Here is a 25346-nt window from a genome sequence, read left to right on the forward strand (position 1 = left end):
TTAAATTCAATTCACATTTATTTGTATAGCGCACTTCACAATACATATCGTTTCAAAGCAGGCATATTGTTTCGAAGCATGGTGTCAATTGTAATGTATCAGAATATCAAATTATGTAATGCACCATTATCATTATGAATATTGATATTCTCTGTAAAATACATTAATAAATTATAAAAAGATATTGTTTTAAAACAAGAGAGAAACAAAAAGACAGAGACTGTATATTCCTGTTTTACAATGCCAGACACATTACTGTTTGATGAACTTAATTTTCCTCTCCAGTTCAATTTTTCTGGATCTGATGTCATAAACCAGTACAACAGCAGCAGCAACAGCAGCCACGCCCACCACAGCAGTGACGACCAATCGGGTCACGGCTTCGGTCCTGCCAGTCCAGTACTGGTCACAGTCTGTAGAAAGAAATGGGCACTTCTGTAAAAATTGCATTATAAAAACTCCTTCAAATATACTTGGACAGCTCTATACACTCACTGTTTTATTTTCAAAAACCAACAGAAAAAAAAAAAAAAAGTCTGATAAACATCTGAATAAACATTGTAAATGGATGGCAAGCGAGTAAGAAGGTATCAGTAGCCGAAGTGAGACACTGTGAAGAAACACTAATATCACCACTGTCCTACCTGCACATGTGTGACAGAGTTGAGTGATGTCCAGATGTTTGGTCTGGTTGCTGATGGGATTGTTCAGCACACAGCTGTAGGTGTTTTTATCCTGATATTCCACCTCCAGAGGTAGAGAGAGACTGATGCTGAGATCAGACACACTGATGCTGGACAATAAACTGTTTCCTTTGTACCAGGAGAGAGTCACATGACTCACATTCAACACTGAACACAACATCACACTTTTGGACACAGATGATGACGATGAACCTTGAGGAGAGTATTTGGTGATGACAGGAACAGGCAGACGAGCTGGAGACACAGTAGATTAGCAAACAAACAAATCCAAGAATAAGTACAATTGACAGTAGGTAAGAGCGGTGCTTTCTATCAGTATTGGAATGTGTTTAGAGAGTTTATTGTGATGACAGTGAGTTTATACCCTTACGAAAATTAACCATGATTTTATTATAGTAAAAGTGTAGTAACCATGGTTTTTGATGGATTAATAACCATTTATTTAACCACAGCTTTACTACAAAAAAAAAAAAAAAAAAACATGGTTAAACTATGGTTAGTGTAGCAAAACCACGGTTAATTTTTGTTACCATGGTTTAACTGCAGGTTTTTTTTATTTGTAGTAAAACCATGGTTCATTTTGGTAAGGGATTGCAATGTCATTCACAAAACAAGATTTTTTTTTATTTTGTATCTAGCCTATACAAAAAAAAAAAAAAAACCGATTAGTACTATTAACATCTGTAATACTCACCATAAACAGTGACGCTTATTTTTTTGGTCGACACGTTAAATCCCCTAGTGATAGGCCTACTTAGTTCATATTCATAAACTCCACTGTGTTCATTACTGACGTTTGTGATGGTGAGATCTCCAGTCTGTCTTTCGAGCTGTAGTCTGTCTCTGAATCTCTCATCATCACTATATATAATGCTTCCCTTCACAACTGAGGTTATAAATGTTCTGCTCGATCCAAACCTCCACTCAAACTCATCATCGCTCTGTATTTCTGTAAGATTAGTAAGGAGAGTGAAAGAACCTCCCCCCATCGCTGACACTTTTATCTCATCGGTCTCAGCACCTAGAGATCAAAATTAAATGTAAATGTCTAATGTAAACGTAAATATTTTAATAATGTAAACCCTTATTCCTTGAATAATTTAAATAAGTCTAATCTGTACTAACAGTGAAGCCATAAATACATTTTGAACTCACCAATCAGAGGGAAAAAACATAAACAGAACAAGACAAGCGCGTGAATCATTGTCTTCAACCGTTTGAGATAAATCCAACTATGATGTCTGAAAAAACTGAAGTGGATTTCATGAAACACGACAGTATCGCGTCTTTAACATCGTTTCATTATCTTGAATATTAAGTGTAGATAATTTGCAGTGAGTCAAACAGAGAGAGAGAAAAAAAAACTTTAGCCAAAAAGGAAAAAAAAAAAAAAAAAAAAAAATCAGTCTGCGCGCTTCCGTGATGCGCGTGATTGTACGTGAACGCGTCGGTAAGAGCAGCAACTACTGGTGTCGTTGCTCAGTTTCACATCTCGCTTTTTATTACTTAGCCTTTTATAACACCATGCAATTGTAACCTGTGTTTATAGCTTGTTTCCACAGAAACAAGCTTTGTTATTCAGTTATATATTTAAAGGTATATTTCACCCTAAAATAAAAATTCTGTCATCATTTTAGGCTACTTACCCACATGTTGATACAAACCTGTAAACGTTTCTTTCTTCTGTTTAACACAAAAGAAGATATTTTGAAGAATGTTGGTATTCAAACAGTTGAAGGTAGCCATTGACTTGTATTAATAAAATAATAATATTGGGTCTTGCTATACCATCAACTGTCAGGTTTCCAGCATTCTTCAAAATATATTCTGTGTTCAACAGAAGAAAGAAACTCATGCAGGTCTGTGATTTTAGTGAATAGTGACCCCTGACACACAGCCCTTGTGCTAATAGTGGTGCTGTGCACTACTTGAATGGGGGGTCATTCATGGGGGTTCATTATTTACAGTCATTCAAGTGACTGAAGTTTGTTTTTAGGCTAGTTGTCATGTATCTTTAAAATGTAAATGCTCCCACATCTAAAGACCGCTATAAGCACATGACATCATTTAGGCTACTGCTTGCTTTGTGCTGCTCTGGTGAAAAAAATGGAGAATAATAAACTCCATTCGGAGTGGGCAAGAGAAAGCTTCTTACTGGTAATTTTCACTTTTTCAATCTTTCTACTATATTTATCCACTCAGTGTCAGGGCTTTTATATTCCTTACATAAACTGGATCATTTAGCCTTACTCATTTTTTATTATTAATAGGCCCAGTTCTTCGTGGTGCAAGAACTAAGGTGACAACTTTTTAGTGATTATAAAGGGAGCGCTCTTTGTGCGCTTTCTATGCCCTATATAATCCATTCAGAATTTGTATAAAACTTTCGTTTTACGTTCTGCTAAGTGGACCAACGGCCACATACATGCAGAAAAGTTTCAGGAATGACATTGCATATAAATGTGGGATTCACTCTTGCAATTGCATTGATTGTGATAACCATAGCATTGTTTTTCCTGAATGAAGCAGCCTTTTTGAGTGAAATAGTTGAATAGTCCACTGTCACACTGTAAAAACTTGCTGTAAAACAATGGCCAAATTCTGACAGTAATGTACCATTTTCCATTAAAACAGTAATATACCATAGAAACAATGCATTCTGGGAAATATATGTTGTTTTCGTGAAAATAGCCTACAGGAATATACTGTGAATTAACAGCGCTCAAAGTGGACACTCAGAGGCTGTGTTCCAAATTACACCCTATACCCTCATTCACTATTCCCTGCATTAGTTCACTAATATAGTACACTTGACAGAGTGAATGAAAAGAAGTGAGTTCAGACACTGATGAACACCTGATAAGCAGAATCACTGAAAGACAGAGAAACAAGACCATTAAAAAGAGAAGAGATGAACAGAAACACAAGACTTTCGTGGCATGTTTGTGGCTTCCAAGTTTCAGTTATAAAAGCACACAACATCTGGTAGGTGACGCTTGCTCGTTCACATTGGCTATCGTGGGTATCACGACAGAGGACATGTTTGATATTTATGATTTGAGATCAGGTACGCTCCGACGTGATCAGGTGCAGTAAAATCATAATGACACCACACAATAGAAGATTTTTTGGACAAAAAGTCATTTCCGACAAGCCTTGAATCAGGCCACGCCCCCTGATTGCAAATTGTTCTCAAAATAGGGCTTAAAATCTTGTGGCCAGCCTAAAGCAAATACTGATCTCCATAGTGGTGACATCAAACCAAACATTTTCAATTAAACATCAACATCTAAACTTTTGTTCATTCTCAATAAGAACTTCTGTAGACGTATGACACAAATAAAGTCAAACTGGTTAGTAATAAGTGTAATAATGTGTAATGGCTGCAAGTCATTTGTAGTTCTTGTGTTTCTGCTCGTCTATTCTCTTTTTTCTGTTCTTGTTGTTTCAATTTCCTTCAGTGATTCTGCTTGATAACAGCAGGTGTTCATCACTAATGCTTAATCATCACTTAAATATTCACTTAATTCTCTCACTGCAACACTGTGTCAACGTTACTCTTACCCTTTGTAGTGTGGACACTAGAGGATGTTCCTGTGGGGTTGAAAGGGTTAAAGGTGTAAGATAAAAAGACACACCCATGAAATGTATTTGAACATCAATAAACTAAGTTAAAAACAGTTATATACTCAGTTATATATGCTGGACCTCAAAAGGTGCAATGACGTTGCTGCCAATCTGTGGTTCAGAAACCCTCGGATTTCATCAAAAATATCTTAATTTGTGTTCCGAAGATAAACAAAGGTCTTACAGGTTTGGAACGACATGAGGGTGAGTACTTAAAGCTGCAGTCCGTAAGTTTTGCCTGTTTGTCGCCATCTTCGCTCGAAACCTGCAATTGCAGTTATTTGCGGAATTATTATCTTTACGTGGGTTGTGCATCGGCACGGCTCCTCAATTTAGATTAATCTAATGTTTGCTGTCAGTCACCACATCGGTGTGGATACTGTACTTCGGAATCACAGATTCTACATCTTGGAAGTATGACCAAAATAAGAATTTTCACCTGAGAATGTCATCTGAACAAGTAACAAATCTGCCACTTTTGTTCTGAAAAAGGTATTACAATAAAGCATTACAATAAATCGCGCTACCAATGGTGAATAAATCTAACGTTCGCTTACCTCATATCACATCAAACTGTGCAAATTATTATAATTGCTATACTTTGTTCTCAAATTGTTAATGTTAACAACATCAGCATTGCGTGACTATGTGTATTTAGTGTGTATTAGCCTGTAGATTTCAATTTCTGTACAGTCTAATCTCCTACATTAATTTGTCATACCATACAATCCGCCATCAAAATAAATTTAATTATTCCAGCTGCTGTGAGAAAAGGCTACAATTGATCCGCCATCTTCAGCATCCTCACATGATATAGCCTACTAGCTGGGACTCCTTCTTTATGTAAACAGACATGATGTAATGGTGCAAAGATGAACGATGGCATGCTCAAATTTCCCACGGAAATCCACCAGTACCACCCAAATTAGAAAACACTATTACAAGCTTACCCTTGTGAATCGGTAAGAAGATAGATATGAACATTGGCTGGTTATGTACTTGCTCAAAAATTGGTTTTGGATCATTTTTATCCAAAAAAAACTTATAGACAGCAGCTTTAATGACAGGAATTTCATTTTTGTGTGAACTAACACTTTAACAGTAATTCATAAGAAAATGACCCAGTATGCATTCATTTCACTGTAAATTTCAGTAATTTATTGTAAAATAATACTCTTTAATCCTGTAAATTCCTGGCTATTTTTTGCAGTGTATACACACACACACACACATTATTCTGTGACTGAAGCTTATTTTATCACTTTGAGATCCAGTAGACCACATCCTGTAGAGTGGTTTTGATAGTATCTGTCTCAGCAGATGCACAGTGGCCCTTAATGTTCTGAGTGTCTGTACTGGATTATTGTGACACTTTAGGCCTTTTCACACTTGATATAACCCCGGGTCATTCTAAATGCAATCCTGGGTTTTCTTTATGTTTCACAAACACTGCAAATACTATATTTGGGGTTAACAATTAATCCTGGGTAGCCTATTCAAAAGCTGATGTTTCACACTGTACATTCATAAGCCCGGGGTTAACGTCCTTATTTGCACATTTGCAGTGTCAGTGTCACTGATTGGACGAACGCAGCCCGCTATATGTTTACATAAAGCTATAGCATTGCACATCCCATTGCTATATATTGCTATCAAATTTATCCTTATAGGCTAATGGGCTTTTCAGACTGTAAAGGTCCAGTTGTGTTTTGTGACTGCCCAAAGCACATGCATATGAGGAACGCGATTGGTTGTCGGTTGCTAAGCATCTAGCCCACTGCATTGTTTCACAATGTACAAGTTTAGCAAATTTTTAGCATATTTTTCAAATTAACTTACCTCTTCTTTGAGCATGGGTTGGTAATCAAATCTATAAAAACTTTCTACCAAATAATATAGGCTACATAAATACATTTACTGCTCTGTGAATAATTGTGGATGTAAATAGTTTTATTCTTTATTTATATATTTCTATTTGTTGTCTCTTATTTTGTCTATTTTTTTTTAGTGGAATATATTTTATTGTTCATATATTATTTAGCATCATGCTTCTTTAACCCTGGTATCTGGTACTGTTGGCATGTTGGGTCAAAAATGACAGATTTTTGTTATTTCAATGAAATGATTGTACTATATTTTAGTTCAATAATGTTTTTTTAATTAATATTTTGTATTTTTATTGGATTTTATGGTACTAAATTATATATATGCAGTAGTTACAATCCATTTATTCACTTTTTGAGCATGGACCTGAAAATGAAATTTCCAACTTAAACTGTCATAAATATTGAATGCTTTGGAGCACAGACTTGGTCTCTTTTTAAAGACGACACTTGGCAGATTATTGCAGAAGTAAAACAAGTTTTAAAAAGCAAACTTTTTTACATTTATTGTTATGAAAAATGCACAAAAATACCACTTTCAATTTTTATATAAAATATATATTTTCCAAAACACGTTTTACTCTAAAATTGTGAGAAAATCAAACCATAAATCTAAACAAGCTGTATTTGAGGTTGATATCTCAAAAAAATTGCTTTCAGTAAGAATTGTTTTGTGCGCAATACCAAATGTTACCAATAGATGTTAAATAATGTGATTATTTTTCACATTTTTTTGACTATTATATCGAATCATGTCTATGATTTGTGTGTGTGTGTTCACACAGCCAGTGCCAAAACCTTTACCAAGTTTCGTACCGATGAAGTAAAAAATAATCAAACAAACAAGCAAACAAACAAAAAACGTACAATTTTTCGGTCAAAAATTACTAAACAGCAGCAGGGGGTTAAAAGAGACCGCCTCCACATTAATCAATAATACTTTAAAAAAACAAAACAAACAAAAAAACCTTTATTTATTATGATACTAAGATTGTTAAGCAGATTATATATATATATATATATATATATATATATACATATGAAGTCAAGGTTCGCTTTTTTTCAGAGGATAACAATGTATTCAACTGTTACATTCATAATAGCATCAAAAAGAGAAAAAAACAGGAGAAAAGAAATAAAGAAAAAAAAAAAACTATACAGCGTATAACTTACAAGAAATTACCAAGATAAAAGGATTTAAAAAAAAAAAATTCTATATATCCATTTTGCTTTTTTATTTCTTGCATCTTTTAGGGACCAATAAAAAGTTAAGTTTTAAATAATATAATGTTAGGTTTATTATTTGTCCATTTTTGTTTGTGTAAATGGTATTTTCCATACATAAGTATTAAATTAGTCACCAACTTTTGCTCCAAACTCTTACTCTTATATAATAAAATCTTTACCAGATAGCTGAATCTTTAATTTTTTGAGTTTAAATATTAGATGTTCAATATCAATCCAAAAATGTGTTAACACACATTCATAGAATAAATGTTTTATGGATTCTTCCTCTAAGTTACAAAAGACACATGTAGTCTCCATATCTCTAAAAAGTCAAGGTTCACTTTGGAACACCTCGAAAATGTATGACTTGACACACCCGCTTTCTCGAGAAATCACGTGACTTGGAAGGTTTGATACGAGCCCATCAGCACCTGAATCATTGTTGTTGTAGATTTAGACGCGGTCAGAAGCAACATCAATATGAGGAACAATACTTTCATTTTTTGGGTTTTAATACTCGTGGACGGTGAGTCAACTTTACGTTTATTAATTCAACACTTTCGGTTTCAATATAAACCGGAAACAGACTGTTAACGGTTTATATATATATATATATATATATATATATACACAGTTTTTTAAAACAAACATGTAGGGTAGACCATGTTCATTTGGAACAGAGGGACAGTTAATAACTTGCCTGTGCATCCCTCCTTAATCGTGATTTTTGCCCCACACATGCGTAGTTAGCATCCTCTGATCATGGAAAATTACTATGCAGATGGAACAAAATTCACAAAGAGAAATGCTGCCTTCACGTGCTCTCTGAATTATTGTAAATACGAGTTTCCTAGGTAAAAACTGCACATGAACGCCCTCCTATTTCGAAACTTGAATGCGATGAGCTCGTTAATCACGACTTCAGAAGTGGGAATTTTCGATTTTCATATAGCACGTGAAGGCAGCATTATTGAAGGTGTTTCAACTGTCCCTCTGTTCCAACTGTACACGGTCTATCCCATCATTTTTCTATAAACAGACGTGATAAATCACACTGCGAATAATGACAGATGACAGCAACATTTCAAGTGTATTTTAGGGAGTATGAGGTCTCTGCGGAACAAAAGTGGACGTTTCTGTATTTGTGGGTGTTTTCAAAATGGTGGGTGTTTATATATCATGCAATGAAAATGATCCCCTTCACCCGACCCCACCCCTAAACCCTACCCACACTCTGACGTGGGCAAATCAGGTAACGCTCTCAAAAACGCCCCTCTGTTTATGGCCTCGCCCACTGATCATTACTGTCCTGCAGAGACCTGTACTTGATTTTAGGGGCAAGTTATTTGTTTGTTTGATAGTGAACACTTGAGGGCGCTGACGGCCTGTAAAATTCTCAGCATACTGTTTGAACGGCAGTTGCCTACTGTTTAAACGGAACGGAACAGAAAAACGAAAAAAATGAATCACTTTCTCAATCAATCACACAATCTATTGGTCTTTTAGTTAGGTTGAGTTACTCTCACTGTCATTCTGGCAGGGTGCGGCTAGATCTACAACGGAAATAGAAGGTCTATTTGCCAACGAACATTAAGCTCGTATCGCGAAAGGACTGCTGTTGTTGCAACCTGTCCTTTAAACATTAACTAGGGTGGGTATAGTATATTTTAGTATAGCTATGCCACCCCAACCTAACTTTATTACGTTTTAAACGTGTTTATTCCAAAAAAAGGTAAAAAATAAATAAATAAATAAAAAGAAATAGTTTAGCCTACATTAAAACAGCAAATCAAAATTTTCTTTGCGTGTCCGCGCGAAACATCCATCCCTGTAACATGCATTCCTGTAACATCCATTGACTTAAATCCAAATATGAGCCAGTCACGAAATTTTACTTTATTTATATCTCAGAATAAGAATCATAATAGATTTAACTGGAAAAAAATATTCTGGTGTGTAAGAGACATTTAACCTTAAAAGTAACATTGGATTTTTTTTTTTTTTTTTTTTTTTTTTTGTACACAGTATACTTTCAGGCAGTCTAAATTAATATTACTCATTGTTTTTTTGTTGTTGCATATTTTGGTTGGCATGTAATCTTCATACAGCCACATACTTTTTACAAGTTGCATGTCTTGTAGAAATTACAAGCCAAATTAGGCTTAATTTTCAAGAGACACACATCACAATAAATCTGTTTACTTGAATTACAGACACTGTGAAAAATTATGTAAATTTACTGCTGATTTACTGGGTGTGACCCAATTAGAGACAAAAGGAAGCATGGAGAAACAATCCTGCACAATGATCACACAACAAATGGTGTCATAAACAGACTGTACAACAACACAGACAGCCCGGAAGCGGAGCACTATAGTCAATAGAGCCAGTAGAGCTGTAAACAATATACTGTATTTACAGCACTGTTTCTATTTGTTCTTCAGGTGTGTTTGGTGTTGATACAGATGGAGTGAAGTCAGTGTCAGTGATGGAGGGAGATTCTGTCACTCTACACACTGATCTTACTGAAATACAGAGAGATAATAAGATAATATGGAAGTTTGATAAGGAAACCATAGCTAAAATTCATGAAGCAGAGAAAATTTTTAATACATATGATGTTCTTGATGGGAGATTCAGAGACAGACTGAAGCTGGACCCACAGACCGGATCACTGACCATCACAAACATCACAACTGAACATGTTGGACTTTATAGTGTAGACATCAAGAGCACAGATGCAAAATTGAAGACATTCAAAGTTACTGTCCATGGTGAGTAACTCATGCCAATCAAACAGTTTAGATCAGGGATGGCCAACTTCGGTCCTGGAGGGCCACTGTCCTAGAGAGTTTAGCTCCAACCCTGATAAAAACTCATCTGCCTGTAGCTTTCTAGTAATCCTGAGGCCCTTGATTAGCTGGTTTAGGTGTGTTTGATCAGGGTTGGAAATAAATTCTGCTGGACAGTGGCCCTCCAGGACCGAAGCTGGCCATCCCTGGTTTAGATGCTGTGGAATGATTACAAGTTTTACTATTATGGGTTAAGCTTTATTTTTCTTTTTGAAAAATGGAATAAAGACAACAGCAGCAACTGGAAAAATGATGTGCTAATGCTAATTTAGAGCAAAATGAGAATAATTTCTTTAAAAATAGGCTACTTCACATTATCTGAAGAGGTTTATGTTAACTTTAAATGACCAAATCAGATGTCTCCAAATGTTACAAAATCAAAATGGTATTGAATTACAATTTGTTTATTAATTTCTCATTCTTTTATTTCATCTTTTTCTTTAACCACATGAGACTATGGGTTACTGTAAGGGAGATTTGTTCTAACTCTCAGAAATAAAAAGCCTTTTATTTGTTTTAAATCATGTGTGAGGCTATATTGAAATCCTTTTATAATGTTGGTTTAAACACTAGAAGTACATTCAAGATGAGAGATCCAAGATTTTTATTTACAACCTAATCCAGTTTCTATAGCCCCTTTCGCACAGCGCATTGATCCCAGAAAATTGCCATAGTGCCTTCTGCGAATGCAAACATGTCCCAGGATTGATTACAGGATTGATTCCAGGATGGGAACCTAGTAACATTGCTGGGATCGGTCCCAAAATACATCCTCTGTGAACAGAAGGCAGGACCAATGCCTTAGGGGTCGTAGTGACGACTTTATTGGTGTTCAATAAAGTGCTTATAAGAAAATAAATATAATGATGATAATAATGAGGTATCTTTAAAATATGAAGCATTCATGTTGGTATAAGATACAAAAAACAAAAAAGTTATGGCTTTAAGACATTATCTTCAGAAAGACAAACATATATATGAGTTATTTAAAACATAAGTAGCCTATAGCCTAACGTTAGCCACTTTACATCGCTGATCGCACTAAAGTTAACCTAGATAAATGTTGCATTAGGCTCGTAAATAAGTTTTGCATATGCTCCTAATATTAGCACACATTTACCTAAGCCGTAGCCAGCTATGAGGTCACTGAGGTCTGCGAGGTGTAGGGTACAACAGAGCTAAAGGCGCACCAGGGTAAAAGGCGCCTCTGATTTTATTTCCCTCTAAACCACTAGATGGCACACAAATTTGCTGCAGCACTTTCCAAAACATCCACTTTTCAAGATGCACATGTAAATTTGGCTGATCCTTGATGCAATCGCGGACAGCAGCGCAAAGTTAATTCTGTGCTAATCTGATCTAATATTTGATGTTTTTTAAAATGTTGTAGATTTAAATACTAGTAATTTTCTGTATTTTTAAAATATATTTTTACATTAACATATTTTAATGACAGTATATTTATTGAACAAAACTGAATTATTTTATTGATCAAAATAAACAGAAAAGAGTACAAACTTTGCTAAAGTGATTGTTTTGAACAAGTATTGCCTTAGACATTCTAAAAAACATATTATTTTAGCTAAAGTATTTGTATAAATACTGTGTGCCTTTTGCCCCATGCTGGTTTTACCCTGTGTGTCTGTGGGGTAAAAGGCCCCCCTCACCACCTCACACATTCATAAGATTTTTAAACAAAACAAACCCTTTTATGATTTATTTTCACACAAAATCTGTTGCTCCATCAATGTTCAATACATTTTTTTTTCTGCTATCGTACACTTTGGGAGTAGTGAAAAGCACATTTTTCTTAAGGTGTGCCTTTAGCCCCGTTGTACCCTATATCATAAAGGTTGTGAAATAATTGCCTAATATAGTATAGAGTGGTACAGGTATGAAGCAGATGAACGCAACTTTTATGAATTTTGAAGCATAAATGCAGTCGCCAGAAGTAAAAAGCTAGGTAGGCTATAAATGAACTACACCATGATCACACGACTTCAACGTCATCATCACTAAGCTTTTGACTTAGCTTCTTTTTTTTTTTTTTTTTTATCTGAAGACATTTTCCTAGAAAGTTTGAGATAGAATTGTTTATAAGAGCGCGATTATAAGCATAATGAGGCTGTAAAATCGGACTGAATTTACCTGTTAGGCGTGATGACGTTTAATCTCCCAGACAGCCTCTGTAGTCCCATTTAGTCACTTCTTAGCAACTGTCTTTTTCAAGACACGTAACAGCTTAAAAAATCACGAGTGGGGTAATTCTGAACTATTTTATGTCGTAGAATAAAACGTAAAAGTGTCTTGAGCTTGTTTTCATCACAGACCTTATTTCAGCCATTTAACCAAAATGCTAAAAAAATGCTAACTCGTTTCCCCGTTTTGACCTACAAAGTGATGTCATACCTGCATCACTCTATTAACTCTACTTTAGTGCTGCAAGGATACAGCACCAAGATAACTGATCTTCTCATCTGAGCTGCCTCTGCAGTCTGTCACCACGCGTCAAAGTCAAAATATATAAGATGTCCAATCAAATCAAGGTAGGGGGTCTTTATGTTCCTAGAAGCTGTTGAGCGCGAATTCCAGTGTGACGCTTCAGTTCATAAATGGTCATAAAGTGCGAGATAAAATGTAAGTAGCTAAACTAAACATTTCGTATTTGACAGCTGTTTTACAAAAGAAATGTTAAATGGCCAACAAAAATAATGAGGGATGCAAACTAATAAAGCCATCAAATTTTGCCATTTTAAATTGAAATTAGACAGGCCTATATAATTTACGTAATTTACTTTCCTGGTAGCCTTCAGTAAATTAACTAATAAAATGATTCATAAAACATATAAATATCAGTTGACCTTATGTTAACTTTCTGACACAGACAAAAATTAAAAGACTTTGACTGATTCAAAGCTCAGCTTTAGGGGGGGAAGAGATACAGAGCAAGATAAGTAGACAGAGAAAAAGAAAGAGTGATAGAGATGATGGAGAAGAGGAGAGAGCAGGTATTGGCAAATAATCTACTGCCCACTGATATGGTTTTAAAGTTATTGTTATCCTTTTTTTGGCCTTCAAACGTCTTAAAATGCATATATATATATATATATACAGGTGCTGGTCATATAATTAGAATATCATCAAAAAGTTGATTTATTTCACTAATTCCATTCAAAAAGTGAAACTTGTATATTATATTCATTCATTACACACAGACTGATATATTTCAAATGTTTATTTCTTTTAATTTTGATGATTATAACTGACAACTAAGGAAAATCCCAAATTCAGTATCTCAGAAAATTAGAATATTGTGAAAAGGTTCAATATTGAAGACACCTGGTGCCACACTCTAATCAGCTAATTAACTCAAAACACCTGCAAAGGCCTTTAAATGGTCTCTCAGTCTAGTTCTGTAGGCTACACAATCATGGGGAAGACTGCTGACTTGACAGTTGTCCAAAAGACGACCATTGACACCTTGCACAAGGAGGGCAAGACACAAAAGGTCATTGCAAAAGAGGCTGGCTGTTCACAGAGCTCTGTGTCCAAGCACATTAATAGAGAGTTGAAGGGAAGGAAAAGATGTGGTAGAAAAAAGTGTACAAGCAATAGGGATAACCGCACCCTGGAGAGGATTTTGAAACAAAACCCATTCAAAAATGTGGGGGAGATTCACAAAGAGTGGACTGCAGTTGGAGTCAGTGCTTCAAGAACCACTATGCACAGACGTATGCAAGACATGGGTTTCAGCTGTCGCATTCCTTGTGTCAAGCCACTCTAGAACAACAGACAGCGTCAGAAGCGTCTCGCCTGGGCTAAAGACAAAAAGGACTGGACTGCTGCTGAGTTGTCCAAAGTTATGTTCTCTGATGAAAGTAAATTTTGCATTTCCTTTGGAAATCAGGGTCCCAGAGTCTGGACGAAGAGAGGAGAGGCACACAATCCACGTTGCTTGAGGTCCAGTGTAAAGTTTCCACAGTCAGTGATGTTTTGGGGTGCCATGTCATCTTCTGGTGTTGGTCCACTGTGTTTTCTGAGGTCCAAGGTCAACGCAGCCGTAGAGCACCGTTTAGAGCACTTCATGCTTCCTGCTGCTGACCAACTTTATGGAGATGCAGATTTCATTTTCCAACAGGACTTGGCACCTGCACACAGTGCCAAAGCTACCAGTACCTGGTTTAAGGACCATGGTATCCCTGTTCTTAATTGGCCAGCAAACTCGCCTGACCTTAACCCCATAGAAAATCTATGGGGTATTATGAAGAGGAAGATGCGATATGCCAGACCCATCAATGCAGAAGAGCTGAAGGCCACTATCAGAGCAACCTGGGCTCTTATAACACCTGAGCAGTGCCACAGACTGATCAACTCCATGCCACGCCGCATTGCTGCAGTAATTCAGGCAAAAGGAGCCCCAACTAAGTATTGAGTGCTGTACATGCTCATACTTTTCATGTTCATACTTTTCAGTTGGCCAAGATTTCTAAAAATCCTTTCTTTGTATTGGTCTTAAGTAATATTCTAATTTTCTGAGATACTGCATTTGGGATTTTCCTTAGTTGTCAGTTATAATCATCAAAATTAAAAGAAATAAACATTTGAAATGTATCAGTCTGTGTGTAATGAATGAATATAATATATAAGTTTCACTTTTTGAATGGAATTAGTGAAATAAATCAACTTTTTGATGATATTCTAATTATATGACCAGCACCTGTATATATATATATATATATATATATATATAGATCAGAGAAATAAAATTTTTCTCAGGGGAGCATATGAACCCCCCCCAACTACCTCAAATTTGGGACCTCAGTGATTATAAAACCCTGTCTATACTTATGTTTTAAATAAGTCATGTTTAAGGTTGCACATTGCCTTTGTGTGGTCATTATCCTAAATGTTCCCACACTTTGGATCTTCTGCCCGACATATTACCGCATGGAGAGTTTTTTTCTGCAAATAACTGACTAATTAAAATTTAGTCAACTAAGCCTCTAAGACTAAGATCCAGTAGGTGTGTTTTAACCCTTTCTGGTGTTTTGTATTTTTCAAACAATAAAAAACTGTAGTTGTAAAAATGAAGACATGTGGTGTGTTGCGCCATCATTTTCTGATTGGCTGAAATGCAGATGACTGATTATTTCCCTTAAGTGAATCTGTATTTAAAGAGCTGAATCTGAAATGCTTTTGCAGTTTTTCTTGAAACAGAAAAATATTGTTATAGGAGCAAAGTCTGTTCAAACTTTCAGTCTCAGATTTTAGACTCCTCTTCACATGTATATTTCAAAGTATAATTGTGTGGAAATTACAGCATTATAAGCTTAATCTCTTTTTGTGTTTGTTCTCATGTGTTTGTTGCTGAGACAGATGAAGTGGTGTCAGTGTCAGTGACTGAGGGAGATTCTGTCACTCTACACACTGGAGTTACTAAAATACAAAGAGATGATCAGATAGTGTGGAAGTTTGGAGAACAAGGCAGCCTCATTGCTGACTTAACCAGTTAACAGTCGCCCCCACTAGTTGAGCTCAAACCCAAACCTGACATACACAAACTAAAACAGTCACAGTTCATGAGCTGTTTGTACTACAGGTATAACTGAGGTCTCTTTAGAGAGGTGAGAGATATCAGTTTGATGTTCAAGTCTCAAAATTAAATACCCTACTATAGAAAAACAGTAAGAGAAGCTTAAATATTTTGGACAGTACTGATCCATTAATTTAAAATAAAAGATGTTTAGGAATACATGTATGAAAATGTGCCAGAGCAACTTAAAAAAGTAGTGGCATTAAAGCCACATGTCTGAACAAGATATCATTTAAATTTAAAGGGGCAGCACTAAACAGGAGGTTCCTGTAAGCTTTGTTTTTCTTAGTGAAAGTACCTTAAAAAAAGACACTTGGAGATACCATCAATATGTGGTGAAATGCAGTACAACACTATTTACAATTGAACACAACTGTTGAAGCAGCAATTTATTAACAAAAACAGTTGTTGTTATTTTCTTTTCTGAAACAGTCGTGCTGGCACAAAAAAGCACAGTCACAAACATGACTGGAGATTTCTGTCTGTCCTTTATTCCTACTCTTTCTTTCTTAATTAAATCTAAAATATTTTACCTAAATGTTCAAATCTGTAATTCCAGACAGTTCTTTTGTCATCTTCTCTTCTCATATTCACACTTTTGCATTATGACAGATATACAGCAAACCTTTCTCAGCTATACTTTTCAAATAACTATTTACACACTGTTTTAGCAAACTCAGGTCTGGCTCCATTCTGATATGGAATACCCACTTTTCATCATCCAATCTATTCTGATGTATAAATCCAAGTCCTGCCCTATTTTTTCCTCAATTAATTTCCTGTTTTATTTGGTAATGCATTACATTATGTAAGTAAAATAGGTTTTGAAATCCATTTCATGTTGATTTTAACAGTTTGAAGTGATGTGTGTTAAGGTAATGAGTGTTTTCATTATTAAAATATGTCCCCATTTAATATACAGACTAGACAAAAAAATAAGCCAATTGTATTGGTTGATTCCCTGAAACGTTTAACACTGTGACTGTGTGGCACTATCAAACATTGAAACATCTAGAGCAGTCTGATCGTAACACTGGCTCAACCAATGAAGTGAGTTTGGGGCGGGAATACCTGTTTGGAAAAACCAGCAATACAGTCATTGCCAGACAGGGGGAGTGTTCAGAAAACATGTTTGATTACAGTCATTATTTTTGTAAATCAGTTTTGTTAAACCAGTCGTGCATAAATTATTTAATACACCCAGAGTAAGGACACAATACTAAAATACCTATAGGCTATACAAACTCGAAAATTTACAAAAAACTGATTGCGGAATACAAACAATTCTCCGTAACAATATTTGCTGGCTACATTTTGCATCCATCAGAACTTTACTAGTTTTTTTGTGCAGTTATAAGTCGGCCATATTTGGATGTCCCAACAGCTGGTGACGCTGTTAGAATGTTTTGAATGTTTGACCAATCAGCGCATCACAGAGAACGCTGGGGGCGGGGCTATTGTGTTCATTAGACTCAAAAAAACATGGTAATATAGCGTTCACCACTGAAACAACATTGGTGTTCGTAATGCACTGGAAATTTGACATGATTATTATTCAATCTGAAGACATGTTATGTAAACGATATCAGATTAATTATTAAACATTTTCCTCTTAAATCAACACTTTTTATGATGATTTTTAAAATGTCTTAAATGATTACATGCCCTGCTTTCTTGCCTTTGAAACTATGCCTGTTAATTTGTCTGCCATCTTCTCTGGACAAAAATAATTCAGAACTCTCAGATTCGATGTTGCGTGTATTGTTGCGAACTCTTAATATGAATTAAAATTATGTTGTCGCTGTGACATTACAATCATAAATATCAATGCTTGAGCCTTTAAACTTCCATATGACGTATTTTTTTTAATAATATTAAAATTTTGATAGTAAAATCATTCAATAAATGTTAACTTACAAACCTCGGAACCAGCCATGGTCTCGCGAAAGTTAATGGATTAAACGGCCCTGTTGACACAAGCTGGAAAAACATTCATCTGAATGATCAGACTGGAGACCTCACCATCAGAAACATCCAAATCGATCAGTCTGGAGATTATAAAGTGGAGATCAACAACATCAGTATGATTTTACACAGAAAATTCTATATGGCTGTTGGTGAGTAGCTGTTCTGTTAAATTCTATATTGACTCTGTGATGAATTGCAAACAGCTATAGATGCTCAAATTAACTCATAAGTTTACATTAAGATGCAGGGTATGCATGCAGGATTTATTTAGTAATTTGCTGAGACAGATTTCCATTTGTTTATCATGTGCTAAACTTTGAAATTAATATCTTAAAATGTTTATTCTTTTTATGTTTAAATGTTTCCAGTAAGACTAATACTGTTCTAATACTGTAACATGGCTTAATATAAATCATCTTTTTGAGCTGTGACCCACCCCCCTGCATAAAGAACAACTTTGCACCTCATAGAAAACACATGACAAAAGTACCTAACACGTCTTGTGTTTTCAATTTCAAGTTTTCATTATCAATATTCAGGGTTGCTGCTATATTTTTAATATCAAATTTAATGCTTTTTAAGACCTGAACAATTAAAATTGAATACCATATGTCCATACGAGAACATACACCTTCATTTACCATTTACCTGCATATTATACTACTACCTATGTAAAATGTCATGTGGGGACATTCATGGTCCTGTTTTTATTTGAAATGGACAAAATATAAGAACTGCTTGAAGGAAATTGAATGCTTATATGCAAGTCAGCATTTGCAAGAGGTTGGAACAAGCTGGAACAAGCTCAGGTTTTACTTTATGGTATGCACGTCTAATTTTTGTTCGCCTCCCTGTCTGAAAATAAACAGTGTCATAGCAGGTAACTTTTTCCAGAGAACTTGTGCTTTGCTTTCCTTCCCATCACCTCCTCTCGCTTCCGTTGTTTGTCTGCCATTGAGACAAACATCAGCTTCTCTAATCTAAAGGTGCAGCTGGGATAGAAGTGATATATGTAGTGCTGTACAATTCAAGTTCATCAAGTCATTGAAATCACAAAATATAACAAAACAAATGATTTATTTGATAACAAAACAGTAATATCTGGGGCATTAACTACTTTTAATGTCAGTCACCCAGATGCTAAAATATTATTCATATGTGTAATCAAATGTTTTTCATATGTGTTGTTGCTGTGACAGGTGAAATGAAGACAGTATCAGTGATGGAGGGAGAACCTAGCATTTTATACACTGGTCTTATTGAAATACAAGGACATGATTTGATATTGTGGAAGTTTAAAGACGATGTCATTGCTGAAATCAAAAAAGAGACCAATCGGTTCTTAACACATGACAACAATGCTGGTGGGAGATTCAAAGGCAGACTGCAGCTGCATTACCAATCTGGATCTCTCACCATCCGTGGCTCCAGAACCACAGACTCTGGTGATTATCATCTACACATGAGCAGCAGCTCACACACCTTACAGAGAAACATCAGTGTTTCTGTCACTGGTGAGTAGATCATATTTATCTGTGCTCTATTATTGAGATATTTAGAATGTTACACTTGAAATGGTGACACGTGATTTCATATGCATGAAATAATTACATTTCACAACATATACAACACATTCTAAATGTGTGACAATTAGCAGACCCTTATAAACATCTTAGCCAGTAGACCTTGATCACTATAAGCAGCTCTGTGAGCATATGAACATAAAACTAGATAAACTAGTTTGTAGACAAACTTTAAGTTGCCCTAAAAAGCCTAGCCAGAAAGTTTGAAGTATTTTAAAAGCTTGAAGTTTGAAGGTTTTCAGTTTGAAATTGTTTAATTTTTAGTTTAGTAGTTTTAAGATAGTTTTAAGTGCTAAGGTGTTGCTGTGCAGTTGCTAGGGTGTTATGGAGGTTGCTTGGTGGATGTTTTATGGGTGGTTGCTAGGCAGTTGCTTGGGTGTTATGGGGTTGCTTGGGGGTTGCTAGGGTGTTAGGGGTGGTTATAAAGTGGGACCAATTACGGTTAATCAACAGCAAAATGATGCTGACATCACAATAACTTACTGCTCTTGTTTTACTGTGTATTCACATTATAAAGTTGTCTTTAACCATGTTATATTGTTTAGTACTGTAATTGTTTCAAAGTCACAGTAATGGTGATTAGTGTTTCATTTGATTGGAATCTTGGACCTTGTATATTCATATTCAAATTTCGGTTCTAGCCAAGTCAGAAAAGTGACAAATAAAAAGATTTGATAAAACAATGACACACTATAATATAAAATATGCTAATTGGCTTAATTGTAAATTGCTCAAATTAAATTATTATTAACGTTATTTCAGCATAAAGATTTACCAATATCCTATTTCAAATTCATAATTGTTTGTTGATGGATATTTCACAACAGTAAAGCAGCTGCTAAGATTTATCTTTGAAAGGTGTGACATCATCTTGAAACACAAGATTTTTTTCTTCCATCACCCAATGATGCATACACAGCAAAATCCCCAGTGTTAAATTAACACCCCTCAATGTACATATGTGTCCACACTACAGGGTGTTAAAAGTAACACTGAAGCATGTTGAAGTTAATGAGATAATTAGTGATTAATTAAGTGATGACTGACAATTAGTAGTGACACCTGATGCTAATAAGCAGAATCATTGAAGGAAAGAGAAACAACAAGAAGAGAAAAAACGACACAACTACAACTGACTTCCAGCCATTAAACATTATTACACTTATTAATAACCAGTTTTGTTTATTTCTGTCATTCATCAACAAAAGTTCTTATTGAGAATTAACAGATGTTTAGATGTTAATGTTTTAATAAAAGTTTAGTTTCAAGTCACCATGATGGTGATCAGCGTTTTCTTTTCTGAACATTCAGCATTTTCATCTTTTTCAGCGTTTTCAATTCTGAACATTACGAAATAAACAAACAACGCCAACTGCTAAAAGTGAACCAAAAATAAGTTCAGCAGCACAGATAAAAATAAAATAAATATGCACTGTAGAAATACAGTATGATATTGTTTGTTTACAGTAATTTTTGAGAGTACAGTTAGATACAAGAGAAATACTGTCAAAGTAATGCAATTATTGACCTGAAATATACTGTAATTTCACACTAAAATTTTTAACAGTGCATTCACACTAATGACTGTCTTTCTTTATCATTACAGATTCACATAATTCAGGTGCTGTATCAAGGATATGTAGTGCCAGTGTTGGTCTGGTGGTTTGGGCTGTAACTGTTTTTTTACTGCAAGAAGTATGAGTAACCAAGGCAAATGCGTAAGTATTACATATACAAATCAAATAGCAAAGAGACAAATATAAAATTATTCAGTCGTTCAAGTCATTTTTTAAGTCTTTTTTATTTCCACACATAATTGACAGTGTTGGGGGTAACGCATTACAAGTAACTTGAGTTTCTTTAGTTTCTTTAAATAAGTAATGCAAATTGCTTTTTCACATTTATTGACTGACAGCTTAGTCAGTCCCCATGTTGAGAGAAATAAAGAGCAGAGGTGTTGTGTGCACTGTGTGAACATGATGGTTATTGTAGTTCTTGACTAAATGTGAACATGTATCTATTCATCTCACTTGCACAAAAACATTCAGTATTCCTCAAAATGAATAAAAATGGTGAAATGCAATCTCAGAATTTTACGCAAACCTGTAATAATTAACTATATTAAACAAATATACTTTATGTATTTAATCACACTTTATTATCAAATGCCTATGCTGCTGACCTTCAATTATCTAATTCAACCATACTAATAAGCAAATGTTAACATTTAACATGAATTCTCACCACTAACTTGCATCCCCCAAAGAGAAGTCCCTAAATGATTATAATAATACAACACCATTTGGTAAATTCATAAATTATCTGGATATTTAAAGGAGGGTGGCAAAGGGTTCAGGGAATCTGTAAACAGATTTACCGCACGATCGCTGTGTGTAGTTCTCATTGCCAGGTAAATTCTTTCAAATTCCTCATTTGTATTATTGAATGTTTTATTTACTACTATTTGAATTGGAGTTGAATCTTTATTATTTCAATTGCCTAGATAATAAATTTCTATGTTTGAATTTATTCTGACTTACTCTGAAATTATTTTCTCAAGTAGATTAAGTGAAGGTTTATGTTACTGCAAATCTGGGTCAGGTTAGTAATGGACTAAAGCCCAGTTTTGTGGCTGGAGATTTTAGAGTTCTCTAACATTTGGTACTAGTTCAAGTGTACTTAGACTGTAAAGGCTAAAATGGGAATTTCTGTTTAAGACAACAAAATGTTGATCGACCAACCTAAATAGGGTGTGCCTTACCTCTGTTTGATGTAATGTTACTCTAGCTAAGTGTACATGGGAAACCATGGCATGACTAAACCAAAACTACCATCAGAGAAAGTAATATTGGTCAGCTTATATCTATAGTAGTGGTCGTGACCTCTGACTAGAACTAATATTGCTTTAATTCAAGTGTATACAGATCTATGGGGACTAAACAAAATACTTTTAGAGAAAGCAAGCATGAGAGCAGCACTCTAATATAGTCAATTACCTTTGTCTAGTAATCAAAAACTGACCAGTTTGTGATCGTGAGGCCCGCATTAAACGGCCGTTGCGAGGCTCTCAATGCGACAAAGATATCTAATGAACAAGTAAAATATAAAGTAAAGAGTTAAATAGAATAATCAAACATTTATACACCTAAATTCAATGATTATTAAATTTCACTTGAAATGATTTATTATTGGAGTCAGATAAAACAAAGGGTTAATACATACAAGAAAATGTATTTAATTTGATCCTGTTATGTTGCGTAAAGGAAAAACAGTAACACGCAGGAACCCTTCTACCGTGCCATTAGCTACCGTCCTTGGACCAGTGGGCGGACCTTACACAAAAATTAAAATAGATTAGATTTAGAAATAAGAGTGTTGAACTTCCTTCTCCTGTATCCTATTCTTCTTTAATCCAGAATGGCAGCACAGCTGAAAGGTTTGTTTGAGTGGTGCCCTCTACTGTACAGGCGTAAATATGCATTTCCTTCAGCAATGAGGCTTATTCATTTCACTTTTGTTGTGAAAGGGCCTTAACATTTGCCAAAAATAGAACTTTTTTGTTGTTATTAAAAAACGAATAAGCAAACCCAGCCCAGGTGAGAAAACATAATGTAAAAGTAATGTAATACATTACTTTTTTAGAGAATAACGCAATATTGAGTGCATTTTAAGCAGTAAGTTTTACATCAAATCACATTAATGATGTTAACAGATAAATCAGACAATGTACCAACAATTTAGTGATATCCTCACAGTTGTGATCTTGACTGGTCTTGAGATAAAATCCAGAGTCCTCTTTTAGGCTGAGACCGAGACAAGACTGAGTACAAATGCGGTCGAGACTGAGACAAGACCAAGACCTTCAAAAAATGTTCTCGTGTACTAAAACACTAAATGATGCGATTGATCTCAGCAGCATTTGCAGCATGTTTGTGTCTGTTTGTGTATGATGGGGCTTCATTAAGTTTGGCTATTCATTTACACACCAACGGCGTTTCGGGGGCCTGAAAACACAAACTTTTTAAAATTAGTTTCAATTTTTTGAAAACGACACCGTTATCATCTCCTTGTAAACTACCAAAATGCAAATTTGTGAAAACAGTGACAAAAGTGACACCGCCAACTACCGGCCTTGCAGCATAATACAGCGTTAGTCATTTTCGTGGATTAACCTGGAATAGACTGTAATTTCACAAAGGAAAACCTTTTCTGTTTTTAGCACATTGTTGTCGTGTAAACGTACCTTAAATAACAAAGACTAAATTTACATTTAAATTAACATTCACAAATCACAACATATTCTCCACAGTGTGTAATACATGGTGTACTCCTAAACAAAAACAAGTGTAACGCAGGAGAACATATAGCTAAAATTATTATCATCATTATTATCAACGCTATTATTTATTCATTACTATTTTCATTTTGTTTTTAACTTTTTACTGTGAATCTTTCTGTTTTTTTAACAGGTTTCATGGAAGAAAAAGTGAATCAAACTCAGGATGAGCATGAATAATGAGAAGAATCAACCTGTAATAATCTGTAACAATGTAAACATGGGCTTTGCATGACATACTAATCAGTGTAGGGGCTATATGTAAGACTTTCTTGTATTAATCTTTTTTTATTGTTAATGCCAATGTGTGAACAGATTGTAATGAAACTTAAAAACGATACCTTCCACAACTTCCTAGGTTGTCTATGAAAGCCTGTAGACTAATTTTTATGCAAAAGACAAAAATCCAAAGGATGTGACGTTTACACACGCTCCCGAGAGCCTCTCTTCCATTCTATGACACATGAAATAAATGTTTAGGACAATGCTGAAAGAGCTGTTCTGTACTGTAATGTCAATGTGTCATGCAAAAAAATGGGTTAATTTAAACTATAGTCTTAACTTAATGGCCACTGGTGTAGCTAATAACAAGGGTTTCTGAATTTTACTTTTAAAGACATCCTTAACTCATCTAGAGTTTCTGGAAGGTTTTTTTTTTTTTTTTTTTTTTTTAAATGTACATATTTTTGACATAAATCACGCTTAATGTATTTTTTTTTGCCTCATGCTTGATTACTAGAACAAAAGGGAAAATTGTCAACATTATAGTCTGACAGTGTTTTCTGTTTTATGAACTACTGACCTTTTTGTTTCCTAGTCAGATGTGAATCTAAAAATATGATCTGAATTCAAAATGATTATTTGAGACCCATGTGGACATGAATGCAGATATACTGCTGTTTTATATGATCTTGTTTGATCTTTTCTGCACTCTATGAACAAACACTGATTCATATTTAAAGCTCTTTTATAATTAATCAAAAGAAAATGTGATAGTCTTTCTGAATTTCATGAATCCCTGATTTTTTAAATTAATTTTATTGTGGACTGCATTTCATTGCATACATTTCCTAATTTTGTCTTAAAAGTGAATCCTCATTTATAATTGTTCTGTATCACAGGTATTTGTATTTGTGTTTTGTTTATAATTTTTCTGTATCACGGGTATTTGTAAAGCTCATACGCCTATATCATGAGTAATCTGAAACTGGTGTTTCTTCTTAGTGTAATCTTAAGATTATTTGCATGGAGATTTGTGACTGATCTTATAGGTGTAATTTCTGTTCCATTAATATGTTCATACAGTGCTCATACATGGATATATGTGCAAATACACAATAAAGCCAATGGCTAAAACTGAGACTATTATGTGGTGTCAGAGTGAACAGGGTGGATGGATTGTATGTTGAAATTGGCCAAGTCATAAAGAAAGATTATGCAGGATATTAACATGTCTTATCAGTAGGAGTGGCTCATCTACACATTTTAATGGGATCTCATTGGCATCAGACAATAACACTGACCTAAATAATGCAAGAAATATTTAAAAAATGTTGAGGCAGAAGGAGAAAGA

At 34.9% G+C, this 25346-nt stretch overlaps 2 protein-coding genes across 4 annotated transcripts; one reads left to right on the top strand and one right to left on the bottom strand.

Annotated features, from left to right (window-relative positions):
- LOC127519850 (SLAM family member 5-like) lies at positions 1 to 2120 on the bottom strand. 2 transcript variants are annotated; one of them, XM_051907512.1, is made up of 4 exons: positions 1860 to 2120; positions 1399 to 1725; positions 645 to 938; positions 1 to 413 (listed from the first exon to the last, which is right to left on the bottom strand). In XM_051907512.1, the coding sequence occupies exons 1-4, from the start codon at positions 1906 to 1908 to the stop codon at positions 253 to 255; spliced, it is 831 nt and encodes a 276-aa protein (XP_051763472.1). In that variant the 5' UTR covers positions 1909 to 2120; the 3' UTR covers positions 1 to 252. The 2 variants fall into 2 exon arrangements, with proteins under 2 accessions (XP_051763472.1, XP_051763473.1); XM_051907513.1 differs by lacking the exon at positions 1399 to 1725.
- A 5698-nt stretch (positions 2121 to 7818) lies between these two features.
- Positions 7819 to 25133, top strand: LOC127519789 (uncharacterized). Of its 2 annotated transcripts, XM_051907368.1 has the most exons (7): positions 7819 to 7967; positions 9886 to 10215; positions 15670 to 15794; positions 17844 to 18003; positions 19054 to 19368; positions 21044 to 21155; positions 23907 to 25133. In XM_051907368.1, exons 1-6 carry the CDS (start codon positions 7922 to 7924, stop codon positions 21136 to 21138), a joined length of 1071 nt encoding a protein of 356 aa, XP_051763328.1. In that variant the 5' UTR covers positions 7819 to 7921; the 3' UTR covers positions 21139 to 21155; positions 23907 to 25133. The 2 variants fall into 2 exon arrangements, 1 of the variants encoding a protein (XP_051763328.1); XR_007931892.1 differs by lacking the exons at positions 15670 to 15794; positions 17844 to 18003.
- The last annotated feature ends 213 nt before the right edge of the window (positions 25134 to 25346 follow it).

The sequence above is a fragment of the Ctenopharyngodon idella genome, chromosome 10 (genome assembly GCF_019924925.1).
Source record: "Ctenopharyngodon idella isolate HZGC_01 chromosome 10, HZGC01, whole genome shotgun sequence".
In the NCBI taxonomy this organism is placed as follows: Eukaryota; Metazoa; Chordata; class Actinopteri; order Cypriniformes; family Xenocyprididae; genus Ctenopharyngodon; species Ctenopharyngodon idella.

Coding starts and splice junctions, on each gene's coding strand:
- LOC127519789 (XM_051907368.1), top strand. CDS start 7,922: ATGAGGAACAATACTTTCATTTTTTGGGTTTTAATACTCGTGGACG. Junction 7,968..9,885: donor GGTTTTAATACTCGTGGACG/GTGAGTCAACTT, acceptor TTTGTTCTTCAG/GTGTGTTTGGTGTTGATACA. Junction 10,216..15,669: donor ATTCAAAGTTACTGTCCATG/GTGAGTAACTCA, acceptor TTGCTGAGACAG/ATGAAGTGGTGTCAGTGTCA.
- LOC127519850 (XM_051907512.1), bottom strand. CDS start 1,908: ATGATTCACGCGCTTGTCTTGTTCTGTTTATGTTTTTTCCCTCTGATT. Junction 1,726..1,859: donor ATGTTTTTTCCCTCTGATTG/GTGAGTTCAAAA, acceptor TTTGATCTCTAG/GTGCTGAGACCGATGAGATA. Junction 939..1,398: donor AATAAGCGTCACTGTTTATG/GTGAGTATTACA, acceptor CTGTGTCTCCAG/CTCGTCTGCCTGTTCCTGTC.